This window comes from Mus caroli, unplaced genomic scaffold (genome assembly GCF_978045245.1).
Source record: "Mus caroli unplaced genomic scaffold, Mus_caroli_1 scaffold_2, whole genome shotgun sequence".
Lineage (NCBI taxonomy): Eukaryota > Metazoa > Chordata > Mammalia > Rodentia > Muridae > Mus > Mus caroli.
Genome location: NW_028227257.1, coordinates 177,641,446 through 177,663,524, shown reverse-complemented (window position 1 = coordinate 177,663,524; position 22,079 = coordinate 177,641,446). Strand labels below are relative to the sequence as shown.

The 22,079-nt window shown below is 46.6% G+C and overlaps 1 protein-coding gene across 4 annotated transcripts in view; it reads left to right on the top strand.

Annotated features, from left to right (window-relative positions):
* Frmd4a (FERM domain containing 4A) overlaps positions 1-22,079 on the top strand; it is a 600,187-nt gene that overhangs the window by 463,292 nt on the left and 114,816 nt on the right. For all 4 annotated transcript variants that reach the window (XM_029471433.2, XM_021186444.2, XM_085835220.1 and 1 more), the window contains 2 exons: positions 5,269-5,361; positions 19,033-19,117. In XM_029471433.2, the coding sequence (XP_029327293.1) occupies positions 5,269-5,361; positions 19,033-19,117 (178 nt within the window). The remainder of the gene's footprint in view (positions 1-5,268; positions 5,362-19,032; positions 19,118-22,079) is intronic.

The following is a 22,079-nucleotide window of genomic DNA, read 5'->3' as shown; positions in this document are numbered from 1 at the left end:
CATTTATCCAACTGGCATCCATTTAGAGAGTCTTTCCTTATATTTTATTTCTTAAATACTTGTAGTGTTAATTTAATTCCCAGACTTTAATATCTTTAAGTTAACAGCTAATAGAAGACAAAGGATCCTCTCTTAAAAACCAAACACTAAATAACTTCAGCCAAAATAAGCAGTCGGCATACCACAAGCTGAAGCAATGATTGTTATTGCAACTAACCTGCCTCCTGTCCCCAGTTTATGAATTGCCCCTCAGATGGTGTAATTGAACATCCATATTGTTTAGGAATGTTTAGACGTTAGCCACTATTGCACAAGTAGTTAGAATGTATTTCACATGCCAGTTAAGAAAATGAGGGGCTCACACCAATCGTTTCAGCACATGACCCCTTGAAGTTTGTTAAGAATTTACATTCCGTCTCTTCCACAAATGCTTGCACATAAGAGTTTTGATTAAGTTTTAGGGGGGTCGCATGCACTCTGGGACCACAGTCATGTTTAAGAACACAAAGGCGGTCACTTGAGGATTATTTCTTTCAGCTTCTTGTATCACAGGTTTTTTTTCTTCATGTGTGTGCATGTGTGTATGTACCTCCTTTGAGTCCGGTCTCATTGGCCTGGAGCTAACCAGTTAGGCAAGTATGAAGAGCTAGGAATCCCCAGGGATCCAACTATTTCAGGCTCCCCAAAACTGGGCTTTCAAAAGCAGCCCATCACACCTGTCTTCTCTTCTTCCTCCTGCTCCTCCTCCTGCTCCTCCTCTTCCTCCTGCTCCTCCTGCTCCTCCTCTTCCTCCTGCTCCTCCTGCTCCTCCTCCTGCTCCTCCTGCTCCTGCTCCTCCTCTTCCTCCTGCTCCTCCTGCTCCTCCTCCTGCTCCTGCTTCTCCTCCTGCTCCTCCTCCTCCTGCTCCTGCTCCTCCTCCTCCTGCTCCTCCTCTTCCTCCTGCTTCTCCTGCTCCTCCTCCTGCTCCTCCTCCTCCTCCTGCTCCTCCTGCTCCTCCTGCTCCTGCTCCTCCTCTTCCTCCTGCTCCTCCTGCTCCTCCTCCTGCTCCTCCTCCTGCTCCTCCTGCTCCTCCTGCTCCTCCTCCTGCTCCTCCTGCTCCTCCTCCTCCTGCTCCTGCTCCTCCTGCTCCTCCTCCTGCTCCTCCTCCTCCTGCTCCTGCTCCTCCTCCTGCTCCTCCTGCTTCTGCTCCTGCTCCTCCTCCTGCTCCTCCTCCTGCTCCTCCTGCTTCTGCTCCTGCTCCTCCTCCTGCTCCTCCTGCTTCTGCTCCTCCTGCTCCTGCTCCTCCTCCTGCTCCTCCTCCTCCTCCTGCTCCTCCTCCTCCTGCTTCTGCTCCTGCTCCTCCTCCTGCTCCTCCTGCTTCTGCTCCTCCTGCTCCTCCTCCTGCTCCTCCTCCTGCTCCTCCTCCTGTTCCTCCTCCTCCTGCTCCTCCTCCTCCTCCACCACCTTCTCCTTTTACTTTCTATTGCTTCTTTGTGAATTTCACATCATGCATCTCAGTCCTACTCATCCCACCCCCCGCTCCTCCATATCTGCCCTCCCCCTTGCAACCCTCCCCCAAAGAAAACAAAACAAAATCTCAACACGGAAAGTGTGGAGTGTCATGGTGTGTCACCATGTGTCACACAGTATACCCTTTTGTCCACACATCTTCACTTGTGACTGTTCATTGCGGTGAGTCACTGGTCTGGTTCGAGACCTCTGACTTACTTCTATGATTATCAATACTGGATCCTCGCCAGGACTCCTCTCGGGACATCCTGTTATTGCCCTCTGTCATGGATAAACCCCTTCGGAAGTTCATAGATGGAGTAGATGCTGGGGTGGGTCAACTTAAAGCCCTGGATCTGGGCTTAGGGGTAGCTGAGTTGGCCAGCCCACCAGCTCTCCTGTTCTCACACCCTCAGGGCCAGCTCCTCTGAGGTACCCACACACCTGCCTTCTTATGTGGATGTTTGTATGGCAAGCATTTTATCGATTAAGCCATCTCCTAGTGCCTACGTTGCAATTAATTGACTTGCCTGATACAAGCCCAGGAGTCCAATTTACCTAAATAATGAATGTCTTGTTGGCAATTCACCTGTGACCTACTGCCGCACATGCTGGTTCATAAAGTGTGCCCTAGCCTTACATGTTCTATGTCCCTTCTTACACAGAACACATGGCATTGGCCCAGGCATCCACAAAGAGTCTAGTTGAAGCCACAAGTTTATCTAGCATTTAAAAACCAGCGGAGTTCAAAAGCAATTTCTTATCTTGGGAGCAAGACCCAGCAGCATTAGGTCTGGGAACGTAATTTACTTAAACTGGGCTCAGGGGTTCCACTCATTAACTCCTAGACAGCAAGACAGAGAAAGTGAATGGCTGTAGTCTACCATGCATGGACTGTCATACTTGCTTCCGGGAAATTGACATTTAGTAGTCTTGACAGCCTCTGAGCCGAGCACTTCACTGTCACATACCACAGCAAACAGCAGCACCTTATGTCGAGTGACCAGAAACGCATTAGAGCGTAACTTTAGATGTGTGTAGCTCACACCGATGAGGAAGGACGGTGCTGCTCGGGAAGGTACTCAGTGTTTTCCTCGCCAACCCCTCAGTGTGAATGACAAGCCTGGCTCTTAGACTGGGTGAGCAGGGATGGATTCCTCCTACCTGGGGCAGGAGCATCGGCTGTACCTGATGACAGTCACTAAATCTATAAGACAATGGGTCTCAGAGCAGGGGGGACAGCTCAGTGGATCAAGTGCTTGCTCAGCCAGCATTAGAACCAAAATTGACATTCCCCCAGAACCCAAATAAAAGCTTGGCAGGCATGAGGACTTGCTTTATGCCCCGCCCTTCGGAGGCAGAGACAGGGGCAGCTGACTACCGTGACTCGCTGGAATCAGCCGGCCCTGACTCTGTTTCAGTAAAGCAGAGGGCCTTACAGAAGGACATCAACTCTTAGCATGTACATGTACACACATGTACATGTACACACATGAATGTGTGCCCATACACGTGTGAGCTCAAATGCAGGCATGAGGACACATACACACAGAGAATATGGATCATTGACAGCCTCCGAGCCGAGCACTCCACTGTCACATACCACAGCAAACAACAGCACCTTATGTCGAGTGACCAGAAACGCATTGGAGCCTATGTCCACACAAGTGGACATACTGTAAAATGAATACACTTGTTTTCTTACAACAACAAAATTGTTTAGTGTCTGCTGTCAGACACAGAAAATGCAGAAATGACTGGCCTTTGGCACCGGTCAGTCCCACACTTATATTTTAGGAGTAGCTAAAATTTCACAGTATAGGAGATATTGCAGACAAATCTAAGAGAGATGGCTCATGGAAGTGCAAACATCAAGACCAGGTTCAGATCTTCGGGTCGCATGTACATGCTGAGCTGCCGGCAAGGCTTGCGGGGTGGAGACGTTCGCTGAAGCAAGCCGACTAGCTAACCTAGGCAAATTACTGAGCTCTGGGTTCAAGTTAGTGTCCCTGTTGCAATATGTATAGAGGACAGTGACCAGGGAAGACACCGGACATCACCCTCTGGTCTACCCACACATGAACATGCATTTGTACTGCATATGTGTGCACTCTACACTTTCTAACACACACACACATACACACATATGCATACACATACACATATGCAAAAAAAGACATTTAGAAGAAGCCTAACAGTGATGTACTGGAGCAAACAATTTGGTGTTAATAAAAAAGGAAGGGCGGACTCTACTGGAATCAGTAGCCTCTGGTTTCTAATAAATCTTCTCAGGCACACATCCCGCTTGGCTCTCCCTTTCTCTGGCTGTGAGGGGATTCCTAGACCATCCTTGGTGAACTTGTTTACTTAGGAATCCAGGGTATCAAACGTCCCCACATTCTCCCATTTGATGAGCTCCCAGCCCCACCTCTACCCTTCCACGCCTATAATAACTTCAGGCTCTGGGAATGGGTCAGTCTGTGAAGGGCAATAACAGACATCATGGAGTGTGTTTATAATCCCAACACAGTGGAGGCAGAGACAGCAGGGGCCCTGAGGTAGCTCACCATTCATTCTGCCTGACGGTTGAAGACTAGATGAAGTAGTCGGAGGGACGCCATTCCCCCAGGAGCAGGATCTCTCACAGGACAATCCCACCTCCTCTCTCTCTGCCCCTACCCAGCACTATACATTGGTTTCTAGTCAACCCATTACCAGATAAGTATCAAAGGAAAGCAGAACATTGTGGTGTATAGGAGATGGAGACAGGAAGTCAGGTGACGTCATCATGGACTATGTCATACATGTGAGGCCAGTATGGGTGAGACCCTCGTTTTTGTTTTAATCAAACCAATATTCAGCTAATGACATAGCTACCCCTTCTAAAACATTTCCGTATGGATATATCCCCTGCAGCATCCCTCACGACATAGCTAGCCCTTCTAAAACATTTCCCTATGGATATGTCCCCTGCAGCATCCCTCTCCCCAAACCTGTTTTCAGGAGCTAAAGATTAGTTTGTGCTTTCTAGAGTTTTACATAAATAGATCATGTCATCTATACACTTGTTAAACTCTTTCATTTAAAACTTCTTCATTCAACTTACGTATTTTCAGGCTCACCCCTATATACCACCTACAGTGATAGCGTTGCTGCATAGGATTCCATATGGGGATTGTGCCTCCATTCATTCATTCATTCATTCATTCATTCAATCTGCTGCTGGTAAACCCTGGAATTGTTTTAAGGTTGGGCCATCCTAGTGTCTCTCCATATACAGTGCCTGTGAACTCTAGTGTGAGAGACTATGTAGACAGATGCTTCCTTTTATGTGGAAGAAAGTTGAGTGCCTAGAAACAGAATCATGGTTTCATCCTGTGCAGGGTCACGGTTAAAAAACCTGTGGCTCATGTGGTATCTCAACTGCTTCCAGCAGGACGATGTGAGGATTGTTGGCATGTTATTAAAGTGTGTCGAGTCCTATAGGAAAAACACACAGCCCAGAGCGGTAGAAAGGGAACGCAGGCCAAGGGAGTGAGCTGCGGCTATAGGAAGCAGTTAGCACCTCTCATCTTAGGGCTGTGCCTCCTATCCTGTCCCCGCCAGACAACACTTCTCTCGAGAACTCTCCCCCCTCCCCAGAGAATTCCTGTGTGTTCCTCCAATACTGGAATCCCAGGAAGGATTCCCACGATCCAGTGGGTTCTGCCTGTGGAGACCCTCATCTCCAAACACCTACACAATCCAACAACCTAACCAGCCTGTCTCTCCTTTCTCCAGGGGACACTTGAATTGGCTCCAGCTCGATCGGAGAGTCCTGGAGCATGACTTCCCCAAAAAGTCTGGGCCAGTGGTTCTGTACTTCTGTGTCAGGTAGGTACCCCTGGGACACCTCCCTGCTTCCATCTCCTTGTTCTTCATCAGAAGAGTCTAGAAGAATGAAGAGACTAAAAGGAAAGTGCAGATTGAGTGTGTCTTGGTCTGTGATTAAGGATAAAAGTCATAGCACAGCTGTATTCCAAGAAGAGGAAAACTCCTGGTGTGGTTGCTCTGGGTCCAGCAGTGTGTTAGGTGGTCACAGACTGTCACACAGACTGTATGAAGGGTCGTGTGCCAAATGAAGATAAAGCTTTATTTTAGGGAAGAGGATGGAGAGGGTCATATATCTCAGAGTAAACTGAGTCTTGTGTTGTGTAATGAGTCCTGATATTCTTTTCAGTGCCACTGAAAGCTCTATATTAAGTCTCTGTGGTTTTTGATTCTGTCACAAATGCCACTTGAAATGTATAGAATTTATCTCAAATAGGACTGACTGAAATGTCCTTTCTGACAAGGGAGGACAAAGTATCAAAGATGTCAGAGGACTGAGGAGATAACTCAGTGGATAAAACACTTGCAGACTTTGAGTGTGTGTGTGTGTGTGTGTGTGTATGTGTGTGTGTGTAGAGTTAGGTGGACATAGAACTTGCCTACAGTCCCAGTCCTCAAGAGGCTGAGACAGGGAGTCCCTCAGGCATATTGGCTAGTTAGACTTGCTAATTCTGAGATCAACAAGAGTCTATGTCTTATTAAATATATTAGTGAGCAATCAAGAAGGACACCCAGGGTCAATCTCTGGTCTCCACATGCTTATGGACACTTGCAAACATACGTACACATACCATCCACAAAAAAAGAAAAATACGATATGCATATGTCATATGACACTTTTTAAATTTTCCATTGTTTTGTGTATATATAAGCATATACATGCCACTGCATGCGTGTGGATGTTAGAGGACAACCTCTTGGAGATGATTCTCTTCTTCCATCTTTATCTAGTTTCCAGAGACCAGACTTTAGTCTTCAGGCATAGGTGACAAGTGCCACTCACAGGTGGAGCCATCTCACCTGCTCCTAGTATAGATCATTTAGGGGTCTAACCTTTTCACTGTTTTCTGAAGAGCCCAGGACTGATCACTTCTGTTTGCAAATAGGCTTAGAAGCCTAAAGGAGAATCAAAATGCAAATAAGCAGCAGAGTCCGGAGATAGTGTTTCCAGACACATCAGCTCTGAGCACCCACCCAACCATAGAGCCCCTAAAAGCACTCTTTCTAAAACAGTCACCAGTATTGGAGAGGAACTGGGGGCCTTTGTTTTGATTTATTTATTTTTCTCCTGGTTCTGAGGCTTGAACCCAGGGCTTTGAGTGTGCTAATGACTACACTACATCCTTGGTCTTCAGATGAGAATGGCTCTTTGCCAACTCCTCAGACCCTGCTCCTCTTAAATACACTCACAGAAAGCAGAAGTGGGGGTGGAGAGGGCTTGCAGGCCATTCCTCCCTGAAGAGCAGGGTCAGGGTTGCAGTTCTAGACGTAACAGTCCTGCCTCCGCAAACAGCATCCCCCAAGTCTCAAGTAAAGAGCTAAAGGGTCCATTTAACAGGCTGGAGTGTGCGTCTTTACCTCAGCTGCCGGAGTAAATTTCAGCTTGCAGTTAATGCCTTTCTGATTTGCTTAACAGCTGCAGGGATATCAGAGCTAATCTCAGCCATTTCCATTACTGATGGGATGATTTCAGTGCCATATTCTCTCTAATGGTGTCTCAGATGAATGGGGAATAACCTTATAAAACAAAGCTAACAATTCCAGTGAGAGGGGACGGTTGGATCAGGACAGACTTGGTTCATTAACTTATCATCATAGGCGGAGGCACAGACTTGGCCACATGGTAGGCTCCTCTTCCTTACACAGCTTTTTTTCTAAAACCATAATTGAGATTTTATTGTTTATGCTGAGAGTTGGTACAAAGACATTGCAATTTAGGTGCAATTTATTATTGTAGTTTTATCATTGTGCATGAATGTATGTGTGTGTGTGTGTGTTTGTGTGTGCGCATGCATGCATGTGTGTGTGCATGTGTGTGTGCATATGTGAACAAGTGTGAACATGTGTGTGTGAAGTGTGTGTATGCTTGCATGCTTATGTGTCACAGTGCAGAGGGCAGAGGACTTTGCGGAGTCTTTTCTCTCCTTCCACCTTTGCATGGATTCTAGGATCAAACCCGGGTTGTCAGGCATGATTGACACGGCAGACTCTTTCCTCACAGAGCCATCTTGCTGGCCCAATCTGTGTGCAATTGTTAACATATGTACTGGAAATCTGTGTGTTGTGATTCGCTTTGAAATAATTATTCTAACAACTTTGCCTCTTCAAATCTGGAGGAAAATTTCCCCCCAAAGAGGCATTCTGGTACAAAGATGCTGAGGTCTGTAGGTCTGACCAACTTGCAGTTTGATAACACATAGATGTGTGTTTGAATTGTCATTCTTCCAATTACCTTAGCAAAATCATTAGAGAACTAAACTGGCAGAAGCTGTTCACAGAAGCCTCACGGTTCTGACTGGGCAACAATCAAGGAGCAGTGTAGAAGGAGTATTTAACATGTTCGAGACCTACTCAGTGCACAACCAGGACCCCAAACTGTCATTTGAGATGCTTTACATTGTAAACTATGAAACTGACCCCCCACCCCTACAATGGTAAACTCACCCCCAGTATAGCATTATTTTTTTTTACTGAACCAAATAATAAATAATTAGTAAATGATTTTATCTCTGAAAAAAATTTATGGCGGGACCTGAAGGTTACATGCCTTTAATTCCAGCACTAGGGAGGCAGGGGCGGTGAGGCTCTGTGGGTTCGAGGCCAACTTGGTTTACACGGAGTTCTAGGGTAGCTAAGGTTATATACCATATAATCTTATGGTATGATCTTTCTCAAAGGAAAAAAATCTGTATGGCTCTGGGGATAGCTCAGTCAATAAAGGGGTTACAGGAGCTCAGTTAGAACCCGAGTTCCTGTAGAAAGAGCTGAGCATGGTAGCAAGTGCCTGGAATCCTAGCACTAGTGAGAGAGAAACAGAAGAATCGTGGGATTGCCAGCCAGCCAGCCAGCCTAGCTTACTCGATGAGTTCCAGACCAGTGAGAGATCTGCCTTCAAAAACCGAAGTGGGCCACTCCAAAGGAGTGACATTGGAAGGTGATCTCAGGCCTCTACACATGCATGCATGTACTTGTATGAACATTTGAACACACATACACACCAAGTCATTTACACTTTAAAACTGAGGTGAGGTGAAGGTCTCTCACTCTTTAAGCACTGTTCCTTTTCTTGGTGCTTTTTGTCAGTATTATTGAAGAAGAAGAAAAAAAAAAACAAGAAGCAAGCAAGCACCAGGCTTGGCCACATGCCAAGTGTCAGTGCAGACGCCAGCTGTGTGTAGGTTTGGGGATTCAAACCCCGGCAGCAAAGCATTGAGTATTGAGGTCTCTTCAGGTGTGCATGTTTTTCAGGGCACCCCAAGCTATTTTCTCTACCCAAACCCAGTGACAGGGGAGCCGGGAATGTTCAATAGTTGCTAACTATAGCAAGAACTAGAAACCAGACTGTCCAATGCCTGCATGGCACCTACTTCTGCTCTGCAGCAGGAAATGACACCCCTGCCTACTGTACTTTCAGTTGGCCTTAGCAAGAATCTCAGGGAATGCTCATTATAGGAAAATCCCCAGTGTGGTGGTGCATACCTGTAATCCTAGCACTGCAGAACCTAAGGCAGGGGGATTGCTTCAAAGCCATTCTGTCTCAGAAAAATAATTCCATCGGTAGGGGTGCTCAGTGGGTAAACAGCTTTCTGAGCAAACACGAAGGGCTGAATTCAGACCCCAGCACCACTGTAAAAGCTCAGTGTGACTGAGATCTGAGGAGCTGGGGCAGACAGGAGAGGTTCCTGAGGACTCATAGCTGAAATGGCAAGTATTGGGTTCAGTGAGAGACTATCTCAAAAGCAAAGTAGAAAGGTGATTGAGAAAGACACTTGGCAGTGACCTCAGGCCTGTACAAGAGCTCACGCAGGAAAATATATATATGGGGGTATACACACATGTGCACATGTAAACCTACATGCAGATCATTTTTTTGATCTCCAAATTCCATTTACAATCAAACATTGCCTTCTTTATTTCTTTAATGGGGTGTGTGTGTGTGTGTGTATGCACCAAGTGCCCTGGGAGACCAGAAGGTGGCTTTGGACCCCTTGGAACTGGAGTTACAGGCAGTTGTGAGCTACCTGGGATGGGTACTGAGAAGCAAACCTGGGTTCTCTGTAAAGTCAAGCACAGCTCATCAATTCTTGTCTGCTATTTCTTTGTACGAGTTAGACAACAGATATAGTCTTTCCTTTCCAGCTCCTGCCCAGTGGGTCTTTCCAGAGGGTGGCACTTTTCTCTGTTCAGTGTTTTCCTAAACACAGCCTCACCTGAGTGCTTTGAGCTCATCAGGTCCAAAGCATTTGTAACTGGGCCACCCGTTCTCTTTTCTCCCCTAACCTCCTGCTTCCATGATTCTGTGGTTCTGTGATGCTGTTATTCATCCTCTTGTGTGGACTGTAAGTCCTGAGCTCTCCCCAATCCTCTTCCTGTTCTTAAGTCCTTGGATTCTCCAATGCAAAGCCTCTCTCTACCCTTTTCTCTCCTGTTTCCTCCCTGAATTCAGCCCCTTATGTGCTGTCACATGAACTCCTGCATCAGTGTCTCCAGGTAGCTGTCATCCCAGTCCTGGCCGCAGGAGTCTAGCACACTCTGTGATCTGAGCCTCCCTTTTCAGCTTGCCCAAGCAGCACTCGAACAAACTGCTCATTTATTTTCTCCAAGAGAGAAGGCAGATTCTCCACTGAGGTGAGCTAGCTTCACAGAAGAACTGTGTCTGGAATTTGCTGCTTCTCTAATGATGTCCCCTTTTGCTGGAAGAAGATGCTGACCCTTGTGATTTGTCTGAGAAAACAAAAGCCAATGTGAATGAATGCACTCCATCTACCTACCTCCTTCCCTACCGACTTGATTATATCAGCTTCATCTTTGTAGATCCTGTGTCCGTCTACGTACACACACACACATTACACATATAAACATGCATGTGTACAACGCCTACACATATACACAAACATACACACATGCAAAACATACAGATAAATGCACATAAATATCATGCAATCACCCACATATACATATTCAAAGCCACACAAATACATATTCATGTACACACGTATACACACATCCTTCAGAAGACTTGCTTCAGCCTCTTGAAGTCACTCTTCCCTTTTCGTTCAATATTACCAGAGCTGCAGCAAGCACTTAGGTTCCAGCTGTCCCCTGCCTCAGAGCTCTTCACTGCTCAGCTACTTTATCCTGGCTTCATCCTCATTAGGGGCACATCTTCTCTCACTGCCTGAAGGAAATTCTCTCCCATGGTGCACCCAGCCATTGCTCTTTCTCTGCTCCCTCCCTCACGACATGTGTCACTGCTTTCTCAGCTTGTAGCAGCCCGCCCCTCTGATATGGCCTTCTGTGGCCCTGGCTGTGGCTTACCAAGCTTACCTTGGTGGGCTTTCAAGTCTGTGCTGCTGTGAGGTTCTAATCCGAATCTTCTGTCTCCGTGCATGACTCTGCCACAGGCTCCCCTGCTCCGCTCCATGTTGGTGTTTGCCTCACTTGTCTCTTCCCTTACTCTTCCAGTGTGTGTGTGTGTGTGTGTGTGTGTGTGTGTGTGTGTGTGTGTGTGTGTGTGCATGCTCGTCCCTGGCTCCCAGTACCCTCATTTCACTGACAGTTCCACCCCCCTCTCCCAGCCCTGACCTCTATCAATATCCCAGGGTCCCCTCAGCTACTATGGCTATGCACCCAAGTGCAGCCTGAACCCATTGACGTCATCTCTTTCCTGCCCCTCACACACACGTTCCACAGCAGTCCATCATCCCTGTAACTGACACGGACGCTCCCTCACCAGCTCCGCCCCTCCTCCCCTCCACAACCCAGGTCCCTGAGAGTCAGCCCACAGCCCGCCCTCCCACCCGTGCCCACCCGTGCCCACGGCCCTCCCTCCCTCCCTCCTTTCTTGTTCTTGCTGCTTTTACTTTTCTGCATCTTAGATTCCCCACCCCCACCCCACTTGCCAAGCATGCGCCATTGGCTGCAATTCCTACCTGCTTCTCTAACCCACTCCCAGAGCTTCGTTCTCTTTGCTCAACTCTGCTTCTGGCCTTGGCCCTCCTCCCCTCCTCCCCTGCTGCCATTGGGCACCTTTCTAGAATGCTCGATGCTAATGATCCCCCATTATCATTAGTGTGTACCTCCACCTACCTGTTCAGCTTCACTTCTGCCTGCTCCCCTCTGACCATGCTAATCAAGAGCTCGCCCAGCCATTGTGACTGCTGTAAGGCAAGGTCCAGCAATCTAATAACGGGTCCAGAAAAAAGAAATGGGAGGGAAACATAGCTACATAGCCAAGGAAGTCTATGCATTTTTGTGGGCCCAGATTTGTGCTTGGAAAAATTCCTACATATCGGGGGAGTGCCGTGAAGTGTGTATTCAGTTAAATCCCCAAACTTAGCCGCTGTGTTTGTGGGAGAATAAATATTAGATTTATCTCTTCAGACCTCGAGTTTTATGAACAACAAACTGAAATAAACTATAGGAAATTGACAACAAGGGACTGGCTATTATCTAGAAGAAGATTCTCTGGCCCTGAGGATGTCTCTCTCCCTGATTGAGACAATAGTTGCTACTTCCTGTTCCTTGAAAGAACAATGGTGTCTTATTGGAGTTGCCTAGCTAACCCAACCTTGCCTTAATTCAGCTGGGTCCCTGGTTACAAAGTAAAGCCTCTGAAATTCTAAGTATCAGAGGCACTTGGCTGCAGAAATCCACAGCTTACCATCCACATTATTATCACCCCCTCTTCACCACCGAAAGTCAGCGTTCCAAATGTGACATTTGTGTTCATTACAAAATGAAACCACTGGCCCGTTTAATTAACATTTGCTGTAAATATTCAGTGGTTCCCCAAGTGCCAAGAGGTAGCTGCAAGAGTGGCAGCGGGGCAGGGGCCTGGCAGAGCTCTCGCTGGCTGACGTCATCTGGATAGAGGTCAGTTACAGCCTTAGCTCAAAGCCTCTGTGAGGTAAAAAAAAAAAAAAAAAAAAAGAGATGCCATTCCCCAAGACCGCAGGCAGGCAGGTCCAGATGTATAATCATTCAAGCAACGAGAATGGAGTACATACCTTGACTTCAGACTGGGATAAAATATTGAGTCCCGAGTCCTCTGAGCTGCTGTGGGTGTGACATGGCTCCTGGAGGTTACAAAGCATCCTGGCCGGCTTTGACCTCAGCCTAGACAGTTGTTCCTTTCAGCTCAGAAGAAAGCACTAAGATTATTCCTGGTGTGTGTGGAGAATAACTTATTTTAATATGTACATTTTGTGGGTTGGAGAAATGACTGGTGGGGGTAAGACTGAATAAGCTGAGGGCATGGCCAGCTCAAAGGTATGGTTAAGGGGAAGGGTTTATTATAGGTGTGAGGAAGAAAACAGCCAGAGGCATCTGGAAGAGCACAGAGCAGAGAAGGCAATAGAACACGACCAGCAGTCTGGATTTGACCATGGGGTTAGAGGAGAGAGAAAGAGAAGGAGAAGACCAACATGGAGCAAAATGGGGGGAGGGGTTTGAAATAGCAGGGCTATAAAGAGAAGTGAGTATCTGGGGAGGGAAGCCCATGAGCTAAAGGTGGTGCTGAGAAGGCCCAGGATGCTAGCATGGACTCTGAAATGTGGGCTTGTACTTGTGATGCTGGGAGCCTGGAAGCCAGCGTGCACTTTAGTATACAAATAAGCACCACAGATCGGTGGTGCCAGTGCCAGTGATAAGGGAATGGCTCTTTGGTAGAGGGGGAAGCAGCTTCATGGCTTCCTGAGGAATGCTGGCTTTTGTCTAACCACCAGAATTCGGGGAAATGGAGTTTCCTTGGGGCCTGACAGCTGCCAAGCCTGATGACCTGAGTTCTCTCCCTGGAACCCAGGAGGTGGAAAGAGAGAAAGGACTCTGCCAAGCACTCCTCTGTCCTCCACAGACACATGTGCATCCACACACAGGGGTTTGTCTTGCTATTCAAGTATGATGAAGCCAACAGATCAAGGGTTGAAAATGTCCTGTGACAGAGCCCAAGAGAAGAGGTGATGTCACATGGTGCTGGGAGAGTTGGGAGGCAAAGGGGGGCTAGGGAAAAGAAGGCAGTATCCTCTACTGGGCTTTCTATGGAAAGCCACTGCTGAGCTGGGAAAACAGGCTTGGGATTGGCTAATTTAAATGACTATGATTCCAATGAGCTTTCCAACCTAGGGCCTTTCCCAGGTCGTCTGGAACATGTCTCTAGTCAGAAGGGTAGGGGACCATGAGAGAAGAGATGATGGCAGCATTTGAAAGTCAGTAGAGGTTGTAGAAGTGAGACTTTGGGCCCCTTAGTCATACTTGAGAGTTAGAGCTCTGATGGCCATGGGTAGCTTACTAGCTCTATGGACTGGCTGACATTCACGCATTGTAAAGATACGGTTAATGCCCAGCAGACCTGGGTTGCCTGTGCAGACCCTTGCAGCGGAAGATACATCTTTTATTTTCCCTGCACTCACTCAGAAGGTTCTTTGTAAACTGTTTGAGGAAGCCATCCCTTCCCTACATGGGCAGTTAAGGAGGAGCAACAGTGCCCCCTACTGACACAGGGGACCACAAACCAGATGTTCATAAAAGCCTAGTTTTTTGGAAAGGACAATCTCGACTTTTCTTGCAAACCCTCATTTCCCCAGAAATCTCTTCAACCTTGTGCCCGCCCAGGGTGGGAGTGAGATGTCTCGGGTCTCTTTTCATCCAGACATTTCACTTCAGAGTTTCCTAGCACAGATAGAAAGTTCAGGATGAATTAAAAACCCAAGGTTATAAACAAACACATGTCAGGTCCCGAGCCTCCAGGATTTTCCGGTCTGTTGTCTTGGTGATAAAGGTTAACAGAAAACTGTTTTCTGATTTCTGTCAAGAGCAGGATTGCTCTCTCTGTCTCTCTCTCTCTCTCTCTCTCCCTCCCCTCCCCCTCCCCCACTCCCTCTCTTGTTCTCTCTCCCTTCCACCTCTCTCCTAGCCATGCTTGTCATTTCTGCACCTCCTTGGACTCGCCTGCCAGATGGTAGACGTCCATGAAAACGGAAGCGGGCGCCTGAGACAGCAGGGCTGCCGCCTCATTTACTTCTCCATTACCACAGCGCGGAAGGGAGAAGTGGAGTGTTGGGTTCTTAGGAAATAGTCTTCAGGAGAAGCCTGGGGCTGAGGAGGGGGATACACAGGACATCTCTGTGCTTTAGTTGAGGACTAAGGCAAACGGGATAAAGACACAGGACTTGGAAAATTGGACTATTTCAGACCCCATGGGTTTCCATTCAAACATTACTATGGTGATAAGCCTTCCCTATCAGGCTTGGGAGGTCACTGGTGGGTTTTTGTCATTAAGAGACAAGCAAATCAGCAGCCATGCTTTAACCACTTTCTGTGTAGACAGGGAGAGATAGAAAGTAGCCTGAAACCTGGCTGTGTTGGGGGGTGAGACCCCACACCTGAAGTTTTATGACATTTTGCTTATCATTTGTTATTTCTTTGTCCTTACTCTTTCTCTGCTGATGTGGCTTAAATCTGAATTATACACATACACGCACACACACACACAGATAGATACACACAGACACAGACACATGCACACACACATACACACAGAAAGACACAGACACACACATACACACATATACACACAGATACACACACAGAGACACATGTACACACACATACACACACACACACAGAGACACAGACACACATATACACACAGAAAGACACCGAAATAAAGACACACACACACACAGAGACACAGACATACACACACAGAGAGACACAGACACACACACAGGCACAGACACACACAATCACATACATTTGTTGAACGTTCGGGCCCCACTGGTGCTGCCATTTGGGGACACTGCACAGAACCTTTGTGACGTAGGACTTATCTAGTAAAGGCAGGTTGCTGGAGGGAAACTTTGGAGGATATATTTGTCTCAGTTCCAGCCTGAGCTCTGTGCTTCCTAAACCATCCACCAAAACACGAGCAAACCCTTCTGAACGACCCCTCAGCTGTCACGCTGTCCCCGCCACGCTGGACTGGTGTCTCCAAACATCGACCCCAAATGAGTCCTTCCTCCTTTTCATTGCTTCTGTGAGGTGTTCCTTCACAATGACAAGAAAGTAGCATACTACCCCTTAGAGACTCTGACCAAGGTGGGACAGATTGGAGAAAAGCTGAGCATCAATGTTAGCAGTTATGTCAGGCTCTGTACTTGATCTAGAGGCACAAAGATAACAGTGGAATGCCCCATCCCTCCCAGAGGCCTGGGTTGTCAGAAATGACAGGGCTGAGGAAGTGTGCTGAGCAGTGCCCCAGGAGCTCAGGGGAGGGGCTGTGCTTGCATATATGGTGGAGCTGGGGGTGGGAGAGCAGGAGCCATAGCAACGTCCTCTGTGGGATGGCTTGAGCAGAAGCACAGCTGTCAGGTGATCTCTGAGCCAGCATAAACTTCCAGGAGTGCAGTCCCATACTCACCCAGCCAGCCATTACCCCACTGTGTCCATGTCTCACTATCAAAACGGAACACAGTACTAGGATAATAGCAGACTCCCCCGAAGGCTAACGGTGACTTTTCCACTATGTGATAACTTGAGTCTACATTTGTGGAGTCTAAAATAGCCCAATTTTCAAAGTGCTTCCCTGTCTGTGTTGTTTTTATTCCTCTCGTTTTCTCTCTTCTTTCCAGTTTGTTATTCTGCCTGCCCTTTACCAACGACAGCGCAGCTAGAGAACGACCAATCCCCTCTCACGGGCTTTGCACATGAGGACCATTCAGTAATCCTTTGGAATTTTGCTAACTCTGACTTTGCAGTGAGTTGCTGTTGTCTGTTGATGGAGGTGACCGGCCTGTCTCTGAGTGACACCAGGTTCACTGGCACCTGCACACAGTCACCAGAGCAGCTTCTTCACACACATCGCTCACTCGCTTAGTCTACAGTCTACAGACCAGAGAGAGGGTTCTGAGACTGGCCTGCCAGACCTGGGTTTTGCGAAGAGAGAATTTTGCTGTGTGTGTGTGTGTGTGTGTGTGTGTGTGTGTGTGTGTGTGTGTGTGTGTGTGTTGAGATAAGGTTTTGTGTAGCCTAGGCTGACCTCAAACTCTTGCTATGTAGCTAAGGGTGACTGTAAACTTCCATTTCTCCAGCTGGGACCTCCCACAGCTGGGATTATAGGTGTGTACCACTAAATTCAGTTTTGGCTTGTTGTTGTTGCTGCTGCTGCTGCTGCTGCTGCTGCTGTGATGATGATGATGATGAGGAGGAGGAGGAGGAGGATGTGGGTGTCCAGGCTGAGGAAGCTATTTTGGTTTAAATTCATTCCTAGTATCTAAAAAAATAAAAAGACTTCTTACGTGGAGATCTTTCGAGTCCCACTCTCCTCTACAGTTAGCAAAAGAGAAGCCCGATACAGTGATGTGTCATGCCATAAGTCACACAGATTAGATAGCCAAGGTTGGACCTCTGGTGCTTGACTTCCAGGATTTTCATCATCAGGGTGTCATGGTGCTGAACGGCCAGGGCATTTGCTTCTTACTTTGCCCACTTTCCCCTCTGCACCCCGCTTGTCTGTCTATTTCCTAGAATCCAAGGGACCAGTGCCCATCGAGTCTAGTCTGGGTTTCCCTCAAACACCCTGTATGGATCCTTAGACCAAACGGGCGGTTGCATTATCTGATTAAAGGATTTAATTAACTCTGAATTGATGTATATAAAGGCATGTTTAATGCAAACTTAAATAATGTCCGCATGTTTCATCTTGAGAGAAATCCACACAGTCCATCTGATAAGAATTCAGTTTTCATTTGGCTTAGCATGCATGCCTGTCACAGCGTTAAGAGCACTTCTCCCAGCCTCGCCATGTGCCTTGGGATTCAGTCATTCTTCACCACCCTCAGGGAGGCACATCAGAAGCCACTGAGGGCCGGGTGACCACTGCCTGCTGCTCCATTGAACAGAGCACATTCTCCTTTAAAAGCATAGCTCTACAATGATTACAATTTTTAAAAAGTAACATGAGAGAAATAGCAGAACAAGACATTGGACATCAGGTAAGGAAAGAGAAGTAGAAGGCAGCTCAGAGTCTGACATCGTCATAGTTAACACAGCGCTGTGAGAGCCACATTCAACCTGTCTGTGGAGACTTGGCTTGAAAGAGCTTTGGAGAGGAGTGTGGGACAGACAGGTGGACCCGAGATGCCGCTGGCCTCTCAGCTGAAGTAGCCCAGTCTGCCTCAGTCTACCCTCACTTTCAGATGACTATAAGTAATGCTTTGTTGCCACTTTGAGGTTGGGTTTATTTCCTTGAAAACTATGTGCAGGAATTTGGTGTCTCATCACTGGAAAAAACAAAAACCAACCCCCCCCCAAAAAAAAAACCATGAAAACTCAAAATTTATAGTGCTTGTTTATTAATACTTGTTAGGTCATTACACGTGTGCACACACACACATCCACGTTTTGCCCTTGGGTGTGAATTTTAAAGGTTTTGGGGTTGGGTTTTAAATCAGCGCCCAGGGTTGGTGAAGCAATTCTTCCGTAAAGTGCTTGTCGATCCACACAAGCACGATGATCTGAGTTTGATCCCCAGAACCTACCTGAAATCAGGAATGGTTGCACCTGCTTCTAATCCCACTACTGCGAGTGGAGGAGCAGAGATGAAACCCCAGGACTTGCTGTCTAGCCACCAGAGTGTAGTTGGTAAGCTCCAGGCCAGTGTTTGTTTGTTTGTTCCTAAATGTGGACAGTCCCTAAGGAGCCACACTCAGGTTTGTCCTTTGATGTCCATAAGCATGTGAACACGTGTTTCCATGAACACTGCATACATATGTGGGCATACACATAGACACACACACACACACACACCCCTCTTATTAACTAATAACTTACTAGCTAGAACTGCTTTGTCCTCAGAGGAAGGCTGTTGTTATAGTGCAAAAACTCCTGTATGTGTTATAAGGCTATTTAGGTTTAGAGTAGTGTATGTGTATGTGTGTGCACCTCCATGAGTTTGTGTGTACCTCATAGGTGCCAGAGGGCATTGGACTCTCTGGAACTGGAGTTAGAGGCTGTTGTGAGCTACCTGATAGGGGTGCTGGGAACTGAACCTGGGACCTCCAGCAAGTAAACACTCTTAACTGGTGAGCTATCTCTCCCATCCCACTACTATATATTTAATATAATAAAAATTACTTCACTGTGTAGAAAACTAAGAATCTCAGAACATTGGAGTTACATAGATTGATAGCTCATTAGGCTTTTGATTTGCATTTCCCTAGTGCTTAGTGAGACTGGAATGTATTCTTATATGCTTATTGGTCTTGAATGTATATTTAGAAAATGCCTGTGCACATATGTGTAAGACATGGTGTGCCCTCAAAGAAGGCATCAGAGACGATTCTGATGGCCCCTTTGCTTTTTATTCACTCAGCACTGGAAACTCTAAAGCCACCCAGCTCAGCTTTAGTGATTTCCAGGCCCCCTGTGCCTTACACATGGTTTTTCCTCTTGCAGATTCTACATAGAGAGCATCTCCTACCTGAAGGACAATGCTACCATTGAGCTCTTCTTCCTGAATGCCAAGTCCTGCATCTACAAGGTAGGATTGTGCTCTTCCCATTCAGTTTCTAAAAGAAATAGAAAATACCAAAATATTTCCCACAAGTCAGTTTATTGATTAGGAAGAGTTGTTTATAAATTAATTGCTATTAATAACTGAGAAACTGCATGCGAGGAAATCCACCAGCTAAACAAGACCTCTTCTGATCTTGTCACTGTCCAGGCTTTAGGGGCGTGTTCTTCATGGGAAGGAGGTCAAAGTAGCCGAAAAATCAATCAAGTAGTCACGTCATATCCACAGTGTAGAGCAGACAGAAAGGGATGTGCACACACTCGCTTGCCTGCCTGTGCTCAGCTCAGCTTTCTATCCTCTAATATTACAGTTTAGGGCCCATGTCTAGGGAATGATGCCGCCAACAGTGGACTGGGCCTTCCCATGTCAGTTAACTTAGTTAAGACCCTCATCCACAGACCACAGACCTAACCTAGACAATCCCTCACTGAGACTCTCTTCCCAGGTGACTCTAGGTTCTGCCAGGTTGACAGTTAAAGCTATCCATCATACATTCATCCTATGAAGCTCACATGAAGCACAGGCTTGGACTTGTATGTGAGAGGCCTGGATCCTCACAGCTCTCCCATGAGGAAGATGAGGCACAGGGAGACTTCCATATCTAACAAGCAGAAAGTTACTCATTTGGTTCAGGGGAGCCCAACTGCAATCACCAAGTCACTCTCTTTGCAGAGTATACCCAGAGAACTTCAAATGTGAGCATGCATGTCTCTGGTAAAGTGGCCACTAAATACTACTGGAAAATTCCAAGGAGAACTCGTGGCTTACGAGTTTCCTAGTTCAGTAAATCCTGTTTTGAAGCACTGTAGTGGCTCACCAAACTTCAAAGCAGGTGGGCTGAGATGGGGAGCAACTGCCGCTTTCTCTTGGGGAAGTTCTTTGCTGGATTGCATGGGATAATTCCATCATTCAGAATGGTGGAGGGCCTGGTAGAAATCAGGTTCCCCTCTGCAGAAAGACTTCACTTGGTGGTAACTGATGAACCAGGACATAGACTGACTGGGCTCAAACCCAGAGCACACAGACAACAGTCCTTTAAGTTTTGCTGACTGGTGGGAAAAGACATTAATTGTAGATCCAGGTTTTAAATTCCTTCCTTCCACTAACCCTTAATTTTCTTATTATAGAGTGGAAAGAATAATAGTATCCAGATACCTTACAAACTATAGGAGCACCTGGTGGGTTGGTTGGTTTGATTGAATGGGTAGGCTCTGATTTAAAGAGAGAGAGAGAGAGAGAGAAAGAGAGAGAGAGAGAGAGATAAAGAACAAAACTGAGCACTGTCCACCAGGTGGCAGACTTGAGCTAAAATAAATGGCTAGAAATCAGTGAGCTTTTGAAAGGGCACTCATACCACTTCCTGCCGGGTGTCCCTGTATAAAGGGGAAGGAAGCTGTATCCTGGAGTTGCTCGGTTTCTCTTGTTCATACCTGCTGGGCTTATAGAAACCAAGAAAATTAAATTCTCAGAAGCAAATATTACAGATTTCCCAAGAGCAGGTGCAAGCAGCCACGCCTCTAAAACTGGCCTCATTTAAAGTCCAGATGGACTTTGAATGGAGCAATGCTCCTCTAAAGTTTGTGTAGACAGAATAACATCTCAGGACCACTGCTTAACCTCCGTCATCCAAATATTTCCTTTGTAAGCACACAGATTTCACTAACAGGGTTATGTGTTCATGGTGAGCCTTCTGAAATTTTGCCAAGGAGGAGGCTGATGTTCATAAGAACTATGAGTGACCAGACTACAGTGCCCTGTCGGCCATGTCCAACAGCGTGGGACAGAAACAGACGTCCACACGGTTGTAGATAGTTAGGTTTTTCTGTGGCCAACATGAACTAAATATGAATGTTTGCCTCAGTGTCTTCAAGCTTCATTTTTCCTTTTTGACTAAACGCCGACATTGCAAGCCCAGCCCACGTCTGGGAAACTCCTAAGACAAGTACTTAGCACTGTGCCACACACTTGATCAAGTTACTTGGATTCTGATATTCTTTTCTTGGCTACAATTTTCTGTGCCACCCACATGTCCCAGCTGTACACTGAGACATTATCCCAGAAGGCAGGGTGATGTGCGCATAAATATTGACTTCACCAGGAGTTCAGTATCCGACCACTTGCTGTTTTTTGGTGCCTGGAGTTCAGTATCCAACCACTTGCTGTTTTTTGGGCCTGGCGATGGTGCTTTTCTTTGCACTTGCCTGCTTGCATTTTGCAGACTCCAGGTTGAGCATAGGGCCTTACCCGCTTTAGGCGAGTACTCTACCGCTAAGCTATATCTTGGGCTCTCCTTTTACCTTTTTTTTTTTTTTTAAAACACAATCTCTCACCAGGTTATCCAGGCTAGCCTTAAACTCACCATATAGTCCATGCTATCCTTGAACTTAAATTTTTCTGCCTTGGCCCCCTGAATAGCTGGAATTTCAGACCTGCACCACCATACCCAACTCCTACAGTGTTTTAGAACTATGCTGTTGAAGTAAAATAAGCTATTTACCATGCCTCTTTGCAGACCTATTTCCATTTATATTTTAAAATATTAAGTTGTATTTTTGACACTGAGCAGAGCAGCTGAGAGGAGACTCAGCAGTTAAGAACACTTGTTGTTCTTACAGAGGACCCAGGTTCGGTTCCCATCAACCACATAGTGGCTCACAGTTGTCTGTGACTCCTGTCTTAAGAGACCTCATGTACCCTGGTCACCAGGTACTCACATGCCATATATAGATGCATGCAGACAAAACACATATACAAAATAAAAACAAATTAGAAAACATCTTTTAAAAAATTATTTAAAGAAGTCAGGGGCTGGGTTTAATCAGAACTAGGAGTGTGTAGTGACTAGTGAGAGGCCCTGTTTAATCCCCAACACAACACAAAGTGTGTGTGTGTGTGTGTGTGTGTGTTGTTATTATTAAAGTAATAGGAG